The sequence below is a fragment of the Mustelus asterias genome, chromosome 11 (assembly GCF_964213995.1).
Source record: "Mustelus asterias chromosome 11, sMusAst1.hap1.1, whole genome shotgun sequence".
NCBI lineage: Eukaryota > Metazoa > Chordata > Chondrichthyes > Carcharhiniformes > Triakidae > Mustelus > Mustelus asterias.
In genome coordinates, this window is record NC_135811.1 from 1,338,393 (window position 1) to 1,354,084 (window position 15,692).

At 44.3% G+C, this 15,692-nt stretch overlaps 1 protein-coding gene across 1 annotated transcript in view; it reads right to left on the reverse strand.

The window, feature by feature from the left end:
* cfap43 (cilia and flagella associated protein 43) overlaps positions 1-15,692 on the reverse strand; it is a 146,393-nt gene that overhangs the window by 54,849 nt on the left and 75,852 nt on the right. Inside the window, exons 18-22 of the mRNA XM_078224318.1 lie at positions 13,263-13,424; positions 7,013-7,090; positions 5,014-5,139; positions 1,991-2,095; positions 999-1,115 (exon numbers count right to left, since the gene is read on the reverse strand). Coding sequence (XP_078080444.1) covers positions 999-1,115; positions 1,991-2,095; positions 5,014-5,139; positions 7,013-7,090; positions 13,263-13,424 — 588 coding nt within the window. The remainder of the gene's footprint in view (positions 1-998; positions 1,116-1,990; positions 2,096-5,013; positions 5,140-7,012; positions 7,091-13,262; positions 13,425-15,692) is intronic.

The window sequence follows — 15,692 nt, forward strand, 5'->3', positions numbered from 1 at the left end:
AGGCATCATGTACTAATGGTACCCTTCGGTTTGTGGCACAGGCTGGAAATGGTCCTTTTACCTCCATCAGGAAGAAATATAGGCTCGTCTCTCTCTTTGCCTCTATAACATGACACAACTCTGGAACATATACTCAGTGTCACAGTTTGTTGGCATGTTAATGTGCTGTGCCACCATGATAGCCATGTATCCCCACTATCTGGGAATTCTGCGCAGAGTAACTCACATCCCGACTCCCTAAAGACAGTCCACCATTTACAAAGTACAGGCCAGGAGTATGATGGAATACCCTCCATTTTCCTGGATGGGTGGAACTCCAACAACATTCAAGAAGCTAAACAGTATTCAGGACAAAGCAGCCCGCTTGGTTGGCACCCCATTCACTCATTCCTTTCACCTCTGATGCACAGTAGCAGCGGTGTGTACCAACTACAAGATGCACTGCAGCAACTCAACAAGCCTCCTTCAACAGCATCTTCCAAACCTGTGACCTCTACAACCTAGAATGACAAGTGCAGCAGACACATGGAAATGAAACCAATTGTGAGTTCCCTCCAAGCCACACGCTGTCTCGCCTGCACTGTCTCCTTCCCTAGCAACACCATGGGTGTAGCTACAACTAGAATGGTTCATCTCCACCTTCTTGAGGGCAATTAGAGATGGCAATGAATGCTGGGTTTGCCAGTAAGACACATCTGAGAAAATAATAAAATAAAATAATTTGGGGAATCTAGTCTGCATATTTTGATTGTATTTCTGTATTTCTCCTCCTGAATTTATCCTTCTGAAAATTAAGCTCTAAACTGCAGTTCAATTACTGGCTGCTTTCTCTGAACATTCAATAATGGTTATGACTCTGAGATTGAGGATCTCCAGTCTATGCCACAAGTTGCTTTATATTTGTTAACACGTGTTACAACTCTCTGAGCGCACTGTGCTATCTCACTTTCAGCGAGCTCTGCACTTGGGTAAATCTCACTGGTGAAAGGGGAAAGTACCTTCAGGTCAATCAGTTCAATTGTCCTTTGCTGCACGATCTTCCTCAGAAGCTCCAACTCCTTATCACTGCGTTCCCTCATTGGGTAATTGCTCACTGCCAATCCTGAAAAGAAGGCCTGAAGAGAGAACAGTAAAATTCAGAGACAGCAAAAGGCCTCCCTCTGGCTCCCAACTCACCAAGCTAAACCCTTCTCTCTGTTACCCCAACTCACCAAGCTAAACCCTTCTCCCTGTTACCCCAACTCGCCAAGCTAAGCCCTTCTCTCTGTTACCCCAACTCACCAAGCTAAGCCCTTCTCTCTGTTACCCCAACTCGCCAAGCTAAGCCCTTCTCTCTGTTACCCCAACTCACCAAGCTAAGCCCTTCTCTCTGTTACCCCAACTCGCCAAGCTAAACCCTTCTCTCTGTTACCCCAACTCGCCAAGCTAAACCCTTCTCTCTGTTACCCCAACTCACCAAGCTAAGCCCTTCTCCCTGTTACCCCAACTCGCCAAGCTAAACCCTTCTCTCTGTTACCCCAACTCGCCAAGCTAAGCCCTTCTCTCTGTTACCCCAACTCACCAAGCTAAGCCCTTCTCTCTGTTACCCCAACTCACCAAGCTAAGCCCTTCTCTCTGTTACCCCAACTCACCAAGCTAAGCCCTTCTCTCTGTTACCCCAACTCACCAAGCTAAGCCCTTCTCTCTGTTACCCCAACTCGCCAAGCTAAGCCCTTCTCTCTGTTACCCCAACTCGCCAAGCTAAGCCCTTCTCTCTGTTACCCCAACTCACCAAGCTAAGCCCTTCTCCCTGTTACCCCAACTCGCCAAGCTAAGCCCTTCTCTCTGTTACCCCAACTCGCCAAGTTAAGCCCTTCTCTGTTACCCCAACTCACCAAGCTAAACCCTTCTCTCTGTTACTCTAACTCCCTTCCTTCCTGCGGTTTGGGCTGAATTTGAACCCAAATCCTACAGCTTTAAAGGAATTGACTGCTGAGTTTCAACGTATTACCTCCAATGTTCGACCCTTCACTGCCATCTTGTCCCAGCATTCCCTCTTTATCACCTCGCAAAGATACTGGTTCGCAAGGTTTTCCAATTCAATGGTCTCACGAACCTGTTGACAAGAATTGAACTTCACTCAGTGAATGGGTCACCAGAATTTTCCATTTAGCAAGGAACACATACTGTGTACCTTGTACTGGCAGGTTTATCCATCTCTGCTGAACTTTCCAAAGCATTGAGGCAGCAGCCTTGCAATCCTGCAAATAACACAGGACTTACTGAGTAAGAATTGAGATAATTTATTATTTAACTGATAGGCCTGCTGACACTAACCAGGGACAGGACTCAGTAACGGGGTGTGAATTTGTGTGATATCGATGGACAAATACTATCACCAAATTTAGTGGAAACAGTAAGTGGTTACAAAAGCAATTGAAAGATGAAGGAGACTGATTGTAGCATGAGATTTATTGAACTTTTGGACCAGTCAGTAAAGCTTAGAACATCCAAACTTGGTGTCACTCTAATTTTTATGCCTCTGACCTCATATGATGCTGCAAACTGCATAACATCTGAACACTCTCTTGTTCTGTCTGTGGATGTTTCTGACCTCCCTGAGAGATGAGGACACGATGACTGCAAAGCTTGTAATAACGGCAGCCCAGAGGAGTGGAGTTCAATTAGTTTCCGATTCAGTGTGCCCTGGAAGGTTGTAAAACCCACTGAAAGTTTAAAGTTTATTTATTGGTGTCACAAGTAGTTACATTAACACTGCAATGAAGTTACTGTGAAAATCCCCGAGTCACCACACTCCGGCGCCTGTTCGGGTACACTGAGGGAGAATTTAGCATCGCCAATGCACCCTAACCAACACATCTTTTGGACTGTGGGACGAAACTGGAGCACCCGGAGGAAACCCACGCAGACATGGGGAGAATGTGCAGACTCCACACAGACAGTGACCTGAGGCCAGTTCAAAGATCCGATCAAAGAAAAAATTGTAAATGAGGTATAATTAATCTAAAGGTCAGTTTGAGCACTGCCCAGGGCAAGTCTACATTACTATAGAGATAGGGGGAATGAGAAAAGTTCCCTGGTTTCAGCTGATCTGGATCCTTGCTGAGAGAGCTTTCTAGTTGTGATTTGGACATTGGGCAGTGTGTAGCTCACTAAAAGAGGTTGGCCAGAATAAATTACAGTTGGGTGGACCTGCACTTTGATCAGAGTAAGGGATTAACATCTCAGCTTCATCTCAGCTTGAATCTTGTGAGTGAACAGAAGCTAGAAGATTGCCTCGCCTGTAACTAGTGGGAGAATCTACAGTCTCACAGTATCTGTTTGTAAAGAGAAAGCAATCAGCTGAATTGGTTTGGAATAAGGGACATCCTCAGTTGTTACCTCTGAGGATAGCTGGAGTGGAGGAGAATTCTCCAGAGCACTATGCCATTCTGATGGATGGTTCATATAGAAATAAGTAACTTTAAGATCAATGTGTCTTATGAGAGAATTCTTGGTTGAAGCTGTAATCCTGATGCATAACTTTCCTCGTTATAACCCATATTGTTAATAACGCTTGATTTTTGTAATCGATACTGTTCAGAGTTAGGTTTCTGGAGCAGCAAATGGATTATTGGCAAATAGCTCTGTTGCTAAGTTACATAAAAAGGACAATAAGGTACATCCCCACTCCCAGATCTTTTCCAAGACATATACCATCCTGACTTGGAAATATATCAGTGTTCCTTCATCATCAGTAGGTTAAGATTCTGGAACTCTCTACATGACCGTCCTGTGGGAATGCCTTCTCCTCGTGGACTGCAGAGAAGATGGCTCATTCACCACTCCTCAAGGGAGCGATGGTTAGGGAGCGATGGACAGGGAATGATGGATAGCGAGCGATGGACAGGGAGCGATGGACAGGGAGCGATGGACAGGGAGCGATGGACAGGGAGCGATGGACAGGGAGCGATGGACAGGGAGCGATGGACAGGGAGCGATGGACAGGGAGCGATGGACAGGGAGCGATGGACAGGGAGCGATGGACAGGGAGCGATGGACAGGGAGCGATGGACAGGGAGCGATGGACAGGGAGCGATGGACAGGGAGCGATGGACAGGGAGCGACGGACAGAGAGCGACGGACAGAGAGCGACGGACAGGGAGCGATGGACAGGGAGCGATGGATAGGGAGCGATGGACAGGGAGCGATGGACAGGGAGCGATGGATAGGGAGCGATGGACAGGAGCGATGGACAGAGAGTGATGAACAGAGAGCGATGGACAATATAATGCTGTCCTTGCTGGTGATGCCCACATCCAATGGATGCATTAGAAAATTGCTGAATGTCACCAGATGTTTCTGTAACCAAAGGATTATGAAGTAATCACAACTCATGAAAATCAGTCAGAATACAGAAATATTTCAAGCTGTTTCCTTGTTAGACATTAAATGAAGATTCAGGAGATGAATAAGGTCCCTGGGGTGAAGGCATTCCTACAGCGCGGTCATGTAGAGTTCCAGCAAGCACCCAGCTCACATTCAATTGGCTGGAATTCTCTGGCTGTTCACGCCCCACTGCAGCGAGGATGGAGAATTTGGCGCTCAGCCAAATCTCTGTTCACTGCAGCGGGACTGGAGAATCTCGCTGGTGTGAACAACTGGAAAATTCTGGCCATTAGGTCCCTCATACGAAGTGATTAAAAAGAGGTGAGGAGGATGCCGAACAGGAGTTAGAAAATACCAGAATCACAAACTGAAGGCACAGTCAGCCTTTGTAAAGAGCACAAACTGTTGTGGACTTTCCCAGGACAATGAGGCACTGCTACCCAGGAAGCCTGTCCGAGTTCCAAGGTGAAAGCACATTGTGAGTGAAGGCAGGTTATTCACCTGTCACACGCTGCGATTGGAAGCAAGGATTTCAAATCGAGAAGCAAATGCTGATCAAACCATTCCGCCTTACCCATTCAGTGCTGCCATAGCAACATTCTCAGTGTTAAAATTGGAGCAGAGATCATCGTCTCTGAGACGCACCTTGGCCACTTTTTCCTCTCCTTCAGCATGCAGCCTCTTCTGCTCCTTCAGATCAAGGTTAAACTCATGCTGATCTAATCGCTCAATCTCAGCAACATTCTCATTTTCAAACATCATCCTCTTTATCTAAGGAAAATCAAACAGGTTACATTCAGTCTGAAAGTTATTTAGTAAGCACTCAACCCCCCAACCTGCTATCCTGTGTCGTTTTGTTCCCTGATTGTGATTGGTGCACTAGTCTTCGAAAGCTCTGTTAATTACCTGATCCTAATCAGATCTTAATGACTGGAAGAGTGCCTGAGAGCTCATCTTGCACTCAACTGCAACCTGGCTGCTTGAAGTGCATTATTGACAGACAGTTATGACAGATTGTTCATGTAACTGAAGACAGTGTGGCCAATGAACAACAACAACAACAATGGCAATACTGGCTGGAAGAGCAACGAGAGTCAGGCATGCTGGGAACTTTGGTCAAATGACAATTAAACACAAATGCAGATCAGAAGGCTGCTGCAAGTCGTGACCTGTTCTGTGAGCTGTGACCTGGCAGTTCCTGTATTAACCAAATAAGGGTAGTTATTTGGATTATTCTAGACTTCTTGGCGCCAAGGTTTCCCGCCATGTCCATGGTTGATTGAGGCAATGTGACTTACGTGCATGCAGTTTGGGATAAGCATTATGGAGTTGTTTACAAGTAACGCCATTGGCTGCGATCAAACACTGTGATCGATTTCTGATGTTATCATTGGTTGAGTGCCAGAGAAGTTTCTGGAAGATTGGGAAAGTTTGGGGGTAAAAATGTGTTTTAGCCTTTGTCTCCAGGAATAACTCAAGACCCACCATTGCACGTGTGCCCTGGAGGAACATCTTCAGAGAAGACAAAGAACCACAGTGAAGAATCTATACCAGGAACAGACCTGGCCAGTTCATTCAAAAACCGGGGTAGTATTCGGTTTCAGTCCAAAGTTTAGAGTTAATGTTAGAGAGTTAAAGTGAAAGAGTTAAAGTGTCGCAATGGTTGTAAGTTTGGGTTTGGTACCTAAAGTAAAGGTTTTGTTTAAATGAATTTGAGTTGACTCCTGCCCTTTGATTTGTTATCCTAAATAAGTGCCTGGGAAGAGGTTTAAGAGTCGGATACCAGCTGAGATCCCAGGGCTGTATCCTGATGTATGGCATGACCAGGACAAGGCAGCTATTGGCTAGTGAGGAATTGAAGGCAAAGACTTTGCAACGGCAACTAAAAACTGTAAAATCTAAACCAGGGATATAACAATAAATCTGAATTACCCACTCACCATCCTGACTTGCAAATATATTGCCATTTATTCACTGTCACTGGGTCAAAATCCAGGAAATCTCTCCCGAACAGCACTGTGGATGTACCTACACCGCAGGGACTGCAGTGGTTCAAGAAGGCAGCTCACCGCCATCTTCTCAAGGGCAATTATGGATAAGTATCAATAATGTTGGCCCAGCCAGTGATACCCACATCCCCTAAATGAAGATAAAAGCTGCTCTGGAGCCTAGATATCCGATTGAACCCCAGAAATCGGAATGATCCATCCAATTAGCAATGTGAAAACTGAACCTGGCCAATTCTGAGAAATACTCAAAACAATTTGATTATTTGAGGCATTTTGTTTTTCATCAGAGTCAGGGTAGGCCATGTGTCCTTTAAACCTGCCCTGCCAATCAAATAAGATCGCTCAAATCAACTTGGCTCTGCTATCCTATACCAGTATTCCCTTAGTGTTCAAAAGTCTGCCTCAGTTTTGAATATACTTCGTGACTGAACACCCACAGCTTCCTGTGTCGAAAATTCCAAAAACTCAACACTCTGAGTGAAGAGGATGGCATCGCTTCTGTTCCGGATTACCTTGAGAAACATCGAATGTCAGACTCCGAAGTAGCTCGTGACAGTTCTTTGTGGACACGAAATGTAAAGACTGAAACACTCACAGTTGTGTTGGAGCTTTCAGTTTATCTACAACTTGCTCACCGTTGCACGAAGCTTTTTGATTCCTTGTTTGAGTTTAGCTTTAGCTTCCGAATGCTTACGATTATCCTTGTCAATTGCCTGGAGAAACACAGGAAGTTTAATAATCACACCTCACCCATTCCTAACCAGCCTCCAAGAATCTCCCGCTGATATCTTATACAGAGTTCCACAGTGCTCAACATGCAACGCTTGTGTAATGTGTAGAAATATTATTTTTTCTATATTACCGTGATATACTGTGAAGCAGCCTTGTAGGGGTTATGTCCGTACGTGACTAATTTAATTAAGCTGAAAATAGTTAGGCTGCAAGGTTTAAATCACCAAAAATGTTGGATGTAGAGACAGGCACTTTAAGTGGAGATGACCAAGCTAAAGATGGGTTGCAAGTAAATGCAACATGAATAGAAATTTGCATTAGGAGATAATTGAGAATTTGGATTTTAGCTGTTGATTTTAAAGTGAAATATAAAAGGAAATTTACAATTTGCAAAGGTCATAAATGAATAAAGCAAAGTTATTAAGTTTATTTTGCCCCAAAGTAGTGGCCATTAGGAAAACATGAATGGTTTTTATATCCTGAGAAAGGTAACTTTCAAAGAAGGATAAGAATAATGGGTTTAAAGATGAATGAGAGAAAAAATATTTTTGGAAAGATTGGAAGCTGTGTTTGGAGGAGTGGCCAGGTGAGATCCTGAGAGGGTGCTGTGCCAAGCGAGAACTGTGAAAGGGGCAAAGTGAGCTATCTCTAGAAAGCCGAGAGACGTGTCTGTTTGTTCAGTAAACAGGATTTCATTTAAAGCCTTGGATTTCCATTGTCAACTGACAGGCAAATGGAAAACCCCCCGCTTAGAGCAACAGTGATACCTTGCGGTAATATGTCTGGAATTTGTATGGATTAAATGCCTATAGCTGCCTAAAAAGGGGTGTTTATTTGTGAGTATAACTGAGTAGAAATCTTTTGGGGAAATGTTTGTAAGACTAATTCATAAAGGTGTACATGTAATATTGTGTTTTTAAGTTTTATTTGTTGATAAATGTTTTAATTTAATATTTAAAATTTTCCGCAAGTAGTATTGGAATTTTTGACTTCCGACTTTAGTACATGTACCTTCTCGGAATAAAGTACAAATGGGAAATGGTTGTGATAGTTGCTCCAGTTTCCCTTTGGGATTTGATCAGCCTGGCAATTACCAGCTGCCATATCATAACAGTAATATAATCTCCTGTCATTCCCCCTCATGGCTATGGTAGTGTACAAATAATATCACTGCTCTCATAAACTAGACACCTGGGTGATCAGTGGTATAATCAGACAAAGTCAGCATGGATCTACACAGGGGAAATGATGTTTGACAAATCTACTGGAATTCTTTGAAGATATAACTAGTAGAATTGACCAAGGAGAAACGGTGGATGTGGATTAGTAGTCTTTCAGAAGGCTTTCAACAAGGCCTCACATAGCAGGCTACTATGTTAAGTTGAAGCACACGGGATTTCAGGTAGTGTCTTGAGTTGGATAGAAAGCTGGTTAGCAGATAGGAAGCAAAGAGTTGACATAAATGGGTCTTTTTCTGATTGGCAGTCAGTGACTAGTGGGGTTCCGCAGGGATCTGTGCCAGGACCCCAACTGTCCACATTATATATTAATGATTTGGAAGAGGGAACCGAATGTATTATCTCCACATTTGTAGATGATACAAAGTTGGGTGGGAAGGTGAGCTGTGAGGAGGATGCAGAGATGCTTCAGCGTGATTTGGACAGGCTGAATGTGTGGGCATCTGCATGGCAGATGTAGTATAATGTGGATAAATGTGAGGTTATCCACTTTGGTAGCAATAATAGGAAAGCAGATTATTACTTGAATGGCTTGAATAAATTGAGAGAGGTGGCTAATCAGCGAGACCTTGGAGTCCTCGTGCATCAGTTGCTGAAAGTAAGCGCGCAGATACAGCAGGCAGTAAAGAAGGCAAATGGTGTGTTTTGCCGTCACAGCGAGCGGATTTGAGTATAGGGATAGGGATGTTTTGCTGCAATTGTACAGGGCGTTGGTGAGGCCACACCTGGAGTATTGTGTGCAGTTTTGGTGTCCTTATCTGAGGAAGGATGTCCTTGCTATAGAGGGAGTATAGCGAAGGTTTACCAGGCTGATTCCTGGGATGGCAGGTCTGTCATATGAGGAGAGACTAAGTCGGTTAGGATTATATTCACTGGAGTTCAGAAGAGTGAGAGGGGATCGCATAGAAACTTATAAAATTCTAACAGGGTTAGACAGGGAAGATTCAGAAAGAATGTTCCCAATGGTGGGGGAGTCCAGAACTAGGGGGTCATAGTTTGAGGATAAGGGGTAAACCTTTTAGAACTGAGGTGAGGAGAAATTTCTTCACCCAGAAGGTGGTGAATGTGTGGAATTCACTCCCACAGAAAGTAGCTGAGGCCAAAACGTTGTCTGATTTCAAGAAACAATTACATATAGCTCTTGGGGCTAAAGGGATCAAGGGATATGAGAGGAAAGGGAATCAGGATATTGAATTTGATGATCAGCCATGACCAAGATGAATGGTGGAGCAGGCTCGAAGGGCCGAATGGCCTACACCTGCTTCTGTTTTCTATGTTTTTGTGTAACATCCCCACCCATGCTCTGCCCACCCTGTGATCTCAGCTGCCCTCCCCACCCGGTGACCTTGGATTCCAGTTTTGGGCTCTGGGTGCTGTTTGCTTTCCCAACCCTGATCACTGCAGGGACAAAACGCTACTGGCCAATCAAATTTGCTCATCAAGGCAGTACTTGCTCCCAGCTGAGGGGTGGAAGGCCTGTCTCCAGCAGGGTAAAAATCGCACTGATGTTAGATGTGAGGGTGTCCCAAAACCCAGACAGGAAACATAGAAACACCAATATTAGTGAGGCATATTTTCAATTTGTTACAATATTAGGAAGGATATGCAAACCAGTCAATAAGGACACCAAGAAACGTTACAATACAAAACAAAGCTACACACGCACACACACATATGCACACACACACACACACACACATATGCACACACGCACACATATGCACACACATGCACATCACAAAAGGTTGCTGAAGAAGATTGGGTCTCACGGAGTTGGGGGTAGGGTGTTAGCGTGGATTGGGGATTGGCTATCCAACAGGAAGCAGAGAGTTGGAATAAATGGGTGCTTTTCTGGTTGGCAGATGGTAACTAATGGCGTGCTGCAGGGATCGGTACTGGGGCCTCAACTATTTGCCATTTATATGGACGATCTGGAGGAGGGGACTGAGTGTAGGGTAACAAAGTTTGCAGACAACACAAAGATAAGTGGAAAAGTGAATCGTGTGGAGGGTGTAGAAGGTCTGCAGAGAGATTTGGACAGGCTGAGTGAGTGGGCGAGGATCTGGCAGATGGAGTATAACATTAACAAATGCGAGGTTATTCACTTTGGAAGAAATAATAGCAAATTGGATTATTATCTAAATGGAAAGAAATTACAACATGCTGCTGTGCAGAGGGACCTGGGGGTCCTTGTGCATGAGACGCAAAAACCCAGTCTGCAGGTGCAACAGGTGATCAAGAAGGCAAATGGGATGTTGGCCTATATCGCAAGGGGGATAGAATATAAATGATGTGGAGATGCCGGCGTTGGACTGGGGTAAACACAGTAAGAAGTTTAACAACACCAGGTTAAAGTCCAACAGGTTTATTTGGTAGCAAAAGCCACACAAGCTTTCGGAGCTCTAAGCCCCTTCTTCAGGTGAGTGGGAATTCTGTTCACAAACAGAGCTTATAAAGACACAGACTCAATTTACATGAATAATGGTTGGAATGCGAATACTTACAACTAATCAAGTCTTTAAGAAACGAAACAATGTGAGTGGAGAGAGCATCAAGACAGGCTAAAAAGATGTGTATTGTCTCCAGCCAAGACAGCCAGTGAAACTCTGCAGGTCCACGCAACTGTGGGAGTTACAAATAGTGTGACATGAACCCAATATCCCGGTTGAGGCCGTCCTCGTGTGTGCGGAACTTGGCTATCAGTTTCTGCTCAGCGACTCTGCGCTGAGCAGAGCACCACACAACCCTGCCACAGCAACCTCTGCAAGACGTGCCGGATCATTGACACAGATGCCATCATCTCACGTGAGAACACCATCCACCAGGTACACGGTACATACTCTTGCAATTCGGCCAACGTTGTCTACCTGATACGCTGCAAGAAAGGATGTCCCGAGGCATGGTACATTGGGGAAACTATGCAGACGCTGAGACAACGGATGAATGAACACCGCTCGACAATCACCAGGCAAGACTGTTCTCTTCCTGTTGGGGAGCACTTCAGCGGTCACGGGCATTCGGCCTCTGATATTCGGGTAAGCGTTCTCCAAGGCGGCCTTTGCGACACACGACAGCGCAGAGTCGCTGAGCAGAAACTGATAGCCAAGTTCCGCACACACGAGGACGGCCTCAACCGGGATATTGGGTTCATGTCACACTATTTGTAACTCCCACAGTTGCGTGGACCTGCAGAGTTTCACTGGCTATCTTGTCTGGAGACAATACACATCTTTTTAGCCTGTCTTGATGCTCTCTCCACTCACATTGTTTCGTTTCTTAAAGACTTGATTAGTTGTAAGTATTCGCATTCCAACCATTATTCATGTAAATTGAGTCTGTGTCTTTATAAGCTCTGTTTGTGAACAGAATTCCCACTCACCTGAAGAAGGGGCTTAGAGCTCCGAAAGCTTGTGTGGCTTTTGCTACCAAATAAACCTGTTGGACTTTAACCTGGTGTTGTTAAACTTCTTACTGATAGAATATAAAAGCAGAGATGTCTTGCTGCATCTGTACAGGGCATTGGTGAGGCCGCAGCTGGAATACTGTGTGCAGTATTGGTCCCCTTATTTGCGGAAGGATATATTGGCCTTGGAGGGAGCGCAGAGAAGGTTCACCAGGTTGATACCAGAGATGAGGGGTGTTGATTATGAGGAGAGACTGAGCAGATTGGGTTTGTATTCGTTGGAATTTAGAAGGCTGAGGGGGGATCTTATAGAGACCTATAAGATAATGAAGGGGCTGGATAGGGTAGAGATGGAGAGATTCTTTCCATTTAGAAAGGAAACTAGAACTAGAGGGCACAGCCTCAAAATAAAGGGGGGTCAGTTTAGGACAGAGTTGAGGAGGAACCTCTTCTCTCAGAGGGTGGTGAATCTCTGGAATTCTCTGCCCACTGAAGTGGTGGAGGCTACCTCGTTGAATATGTTTAAATCACGGATAGATGGATTCCTGATCGGTAAGGGAATTAGGGGTTATAGGGATCAGGCGGGTAAGTGGAACTGATCCACTTCAGATCAGCCATGATCTTATTGAATGGCGGGGCAGACTCGAGGGGCTAGATGGCCTACTCCTGCTCCTATTTCTTATGTTCTTACATGCACACACGCACACACACGCACCCCTTTACTCGGTCTGCGCTATCTGAGATAGCCAGGTCATTGTGTTGTACAAAATTCAGTCTAACTAGCTTGGATAAATAATGCAACCTTTCCAGCAATGCCCACCCCCAAAGTATTCATTAAAAAATGAACACCATTAGCTTTATATTGTCCTTTCCTTCTTTCCTTTCCTACTTTTGTCCTTTCTGTACTGGAGGTGCAATTCTGTTGGTAGAAAAACCCTCAAGTCACAAATTTTGAACTTGAGGATCCAAACAGAGAGTGTTGATGGATAATTCGAGCATTTAGGAGCCTGGAGGCCAAGTCCACACAGGCGTGTTCCCTGAATGGTTAACAGGATCAAGGTAGGGTCGGAACCCTGCTATTGCCCTTCCAATAACAGCCCCAGGCAATGAGTGGGATTTTAACTTGGGATCTTCCTGCTCCATCTCTGAAGGTTATTTCACTCACCCCTGTATGCTGCATCCTCATTATATCCACCCTGCGGCCAAAGAGGCAGATCACGCTTGTAATGTCAACCTGAAGGCAGCGGCCAGTTCAATCATAGTTAGCGTCACCTAGCAGTGGTTAGCCCTGCCCTTCTGCATTATCTGCACACAGACACACTCCTCCGGGTACAGCGCCACTTGACTAGCCTGGTGTACATCCAGTCACACACACCAGCTGGTGCAGATAGCTGTCACATTTCCTTTCTACAGAATGTTCCACACCTTTCCTAAAGGTCGATGAAGAAGTCCTATCGTATCTCCTCATCCATCTGACATGACTTCAGTTTAACCCCAAGGTCAAAGACTTACTTCTGCCATCTTTGTTTCCAGCCATGTTGATTCTGGGGATCCGCTGTGATCGATCTTTTGCGAGCTGTAGATGGAGCTGCCAAAGCTTTGGGTGCTATGGAAGCTGGCAGAGACAACAGAGAGTGTTCCTGGTGTGGGGAAGGAAACATCTGATATACGGTCCTAAAGATCCAATCACAGGGAAAAGGTGAAGAAGCTGTTCCCAGTAAAAAAAATCAGACTCAGATCAAACATGTATTTATATCAATACTGCTTCTCATGTTCTAAACCAACATCAGAGGGAGAAAGAAACAGATTAGCCAATCAGTGATCTTGTTGCTATTGTGGAAGCTTGCTTTGTGCAAACAGCTGCCATATTTCCTATCTTATGGCACAAACAACATCTTAAAGAACGTCAGTGGCTGTAAATGTGGTCCAGTGGTAAGGACACCAGATTCATGGACCAAAGGCCCTGACTGATCCACAGGAAACAAGGATTCAAATCCCCAAACGGCAGCTGCTGGAAGTTAAATTCAATCAATACAACTCCAAATGGAAAGCTGGTCTCAGTAAGATAACCGGGAAACTATCATTAATTTTTATCCAAAAACCCATGCAGGAAGGTTAAGAAGTGCTGCCATTGCCAATGATGTTCTCATCCCAAGAAAAAATAAATTTTAAAAACTTCCATGTTGACCGAAGGCTGTTATATAGTGTAGGCTGTTCCCTTTTCCTTCTGTAAGGACATTCAAAGAGCTTTCTAGCCACTGATTTGCTGATTTTCATTGTAACTTGTTATATATGACAAACGATTTGCCCGGGAAGGAGGGAGAATGGAAGGACAGGAGGACACAGGGAAAGATTAACAATTAATCTATTTTTTATTTGGTCATGTTAATTGCCAAATTGTTGGACAATGTACCATTTTCTCCTCTCTAAAGAATGCCATGGGATCTCTAACATCCAGCTGAGGACAGATATCTGACAGTGTGGAGGGCTCTTCTGGGTCAGACACAGAAAGTCTGCTGAGTGGAGTTGCAGCAAAAGTGGTTTCAGTGGAGTGAAATAAACCAGAATCAGAAAGTGTCAGATAGACAGCAGGTCGATCAGCATTTGGGAAGCAGACAGTCAGGGTGAATAACTGGGCAAGACCAGTAGCAGGAAAGGGGCGTATTGTGACTCAGGAACCCATTCCACACTCCATCATTGTCCCTTTACTTTGAAAATATGGTGTTTTAACTTTCAAAGTGCTGAATATTAAAACACTAACTACCACAGATAGACTAACCCAAAATCCCTTGCTAATTCACAATGGGTGAAGTATTTTCACGCCAAGCTGCAGCTGCTGCAGATAGATTGCAAGCGAGCTTTCAGCAGAGAAAATAGGCTGGCAGCTTGTCTCTCTCTCTTTTGGAACAAGTGTATTAACCAGTTTGGAAGGCAGTTTCAATAGAAATCTATCGGTGAACCAATGTCTCATCCTAATTGCAACATCGTCTATATCTGACCACATCCTTGAAATTAGCCAGTCCAAACTGGCTGCAAAGTTTACAAATCTACATCTCAAGGGCAATCGAAGGAGACTGAACCTTATTTTTTTTACTGGACACTACTTTATTTCTAATACCCGTGGATGAGAAATCCCAGGTTTCATTATTTTTCTCTGATTTAGTGATAAATAAATTTGCTCTTTCTTTGGCTCAAAAAAACATTTTTGATTGGCTCCTTATGGCTCAGTATTTAAATAGTAAAAAAGTATTTGGTTTCGGAAAAGGCACATCCTTGTGAAAAAAGACTTTGAAACCTTTGCTGTTAATATAGGGGGGCCAATTCACCCATTCTCACCCCATCATAACAAACGCAACTTAATGAACGGAAATCGAATGTGGAGCATAAAGCTGTCAGTTCACACAGTGGGAAGGACCAGTATTACCCCAGGGTCATGATTTAGGTGCGGATCCTTCATCAGAAATTGCTGTCCCCAACCAAACTTTTGGCAGTTTTTACCATCAGAGCTGTTGGCCATTTTCTGCTTTTAATTTGGATATTCGATTCCTGTGAGCTTGAAAAAAGATGTAACACACCTTATGCTGTTTGACAAGACTATTCTCCTCCAAATACCTCAGTGGTCTTGTTCCTTCCTGTCTCTATAATGTCCCTAACCTACTATCCTCTAAGATCCCTGGCTCCACCAGTACTGGTCACATATAAATTGTTGACTTTAGTCGCTACACCTGTTGGTGATCACCTGTCTGAATATCTCCTCATGTGGCTCAATGGTTAATTTGGTCTGATTTATGTTCCAGGGAAGCACCTTGGGACTTTTTACTACGTTAAAGATGCTATATAAATGCACATTATTGTTTTTGTTATAAATTGGTTCTGTCAGATCCGAATATGCAGATTTCGGTGTCTATGCAAATTGATGGTTCGGTAGCGATCATATTTACA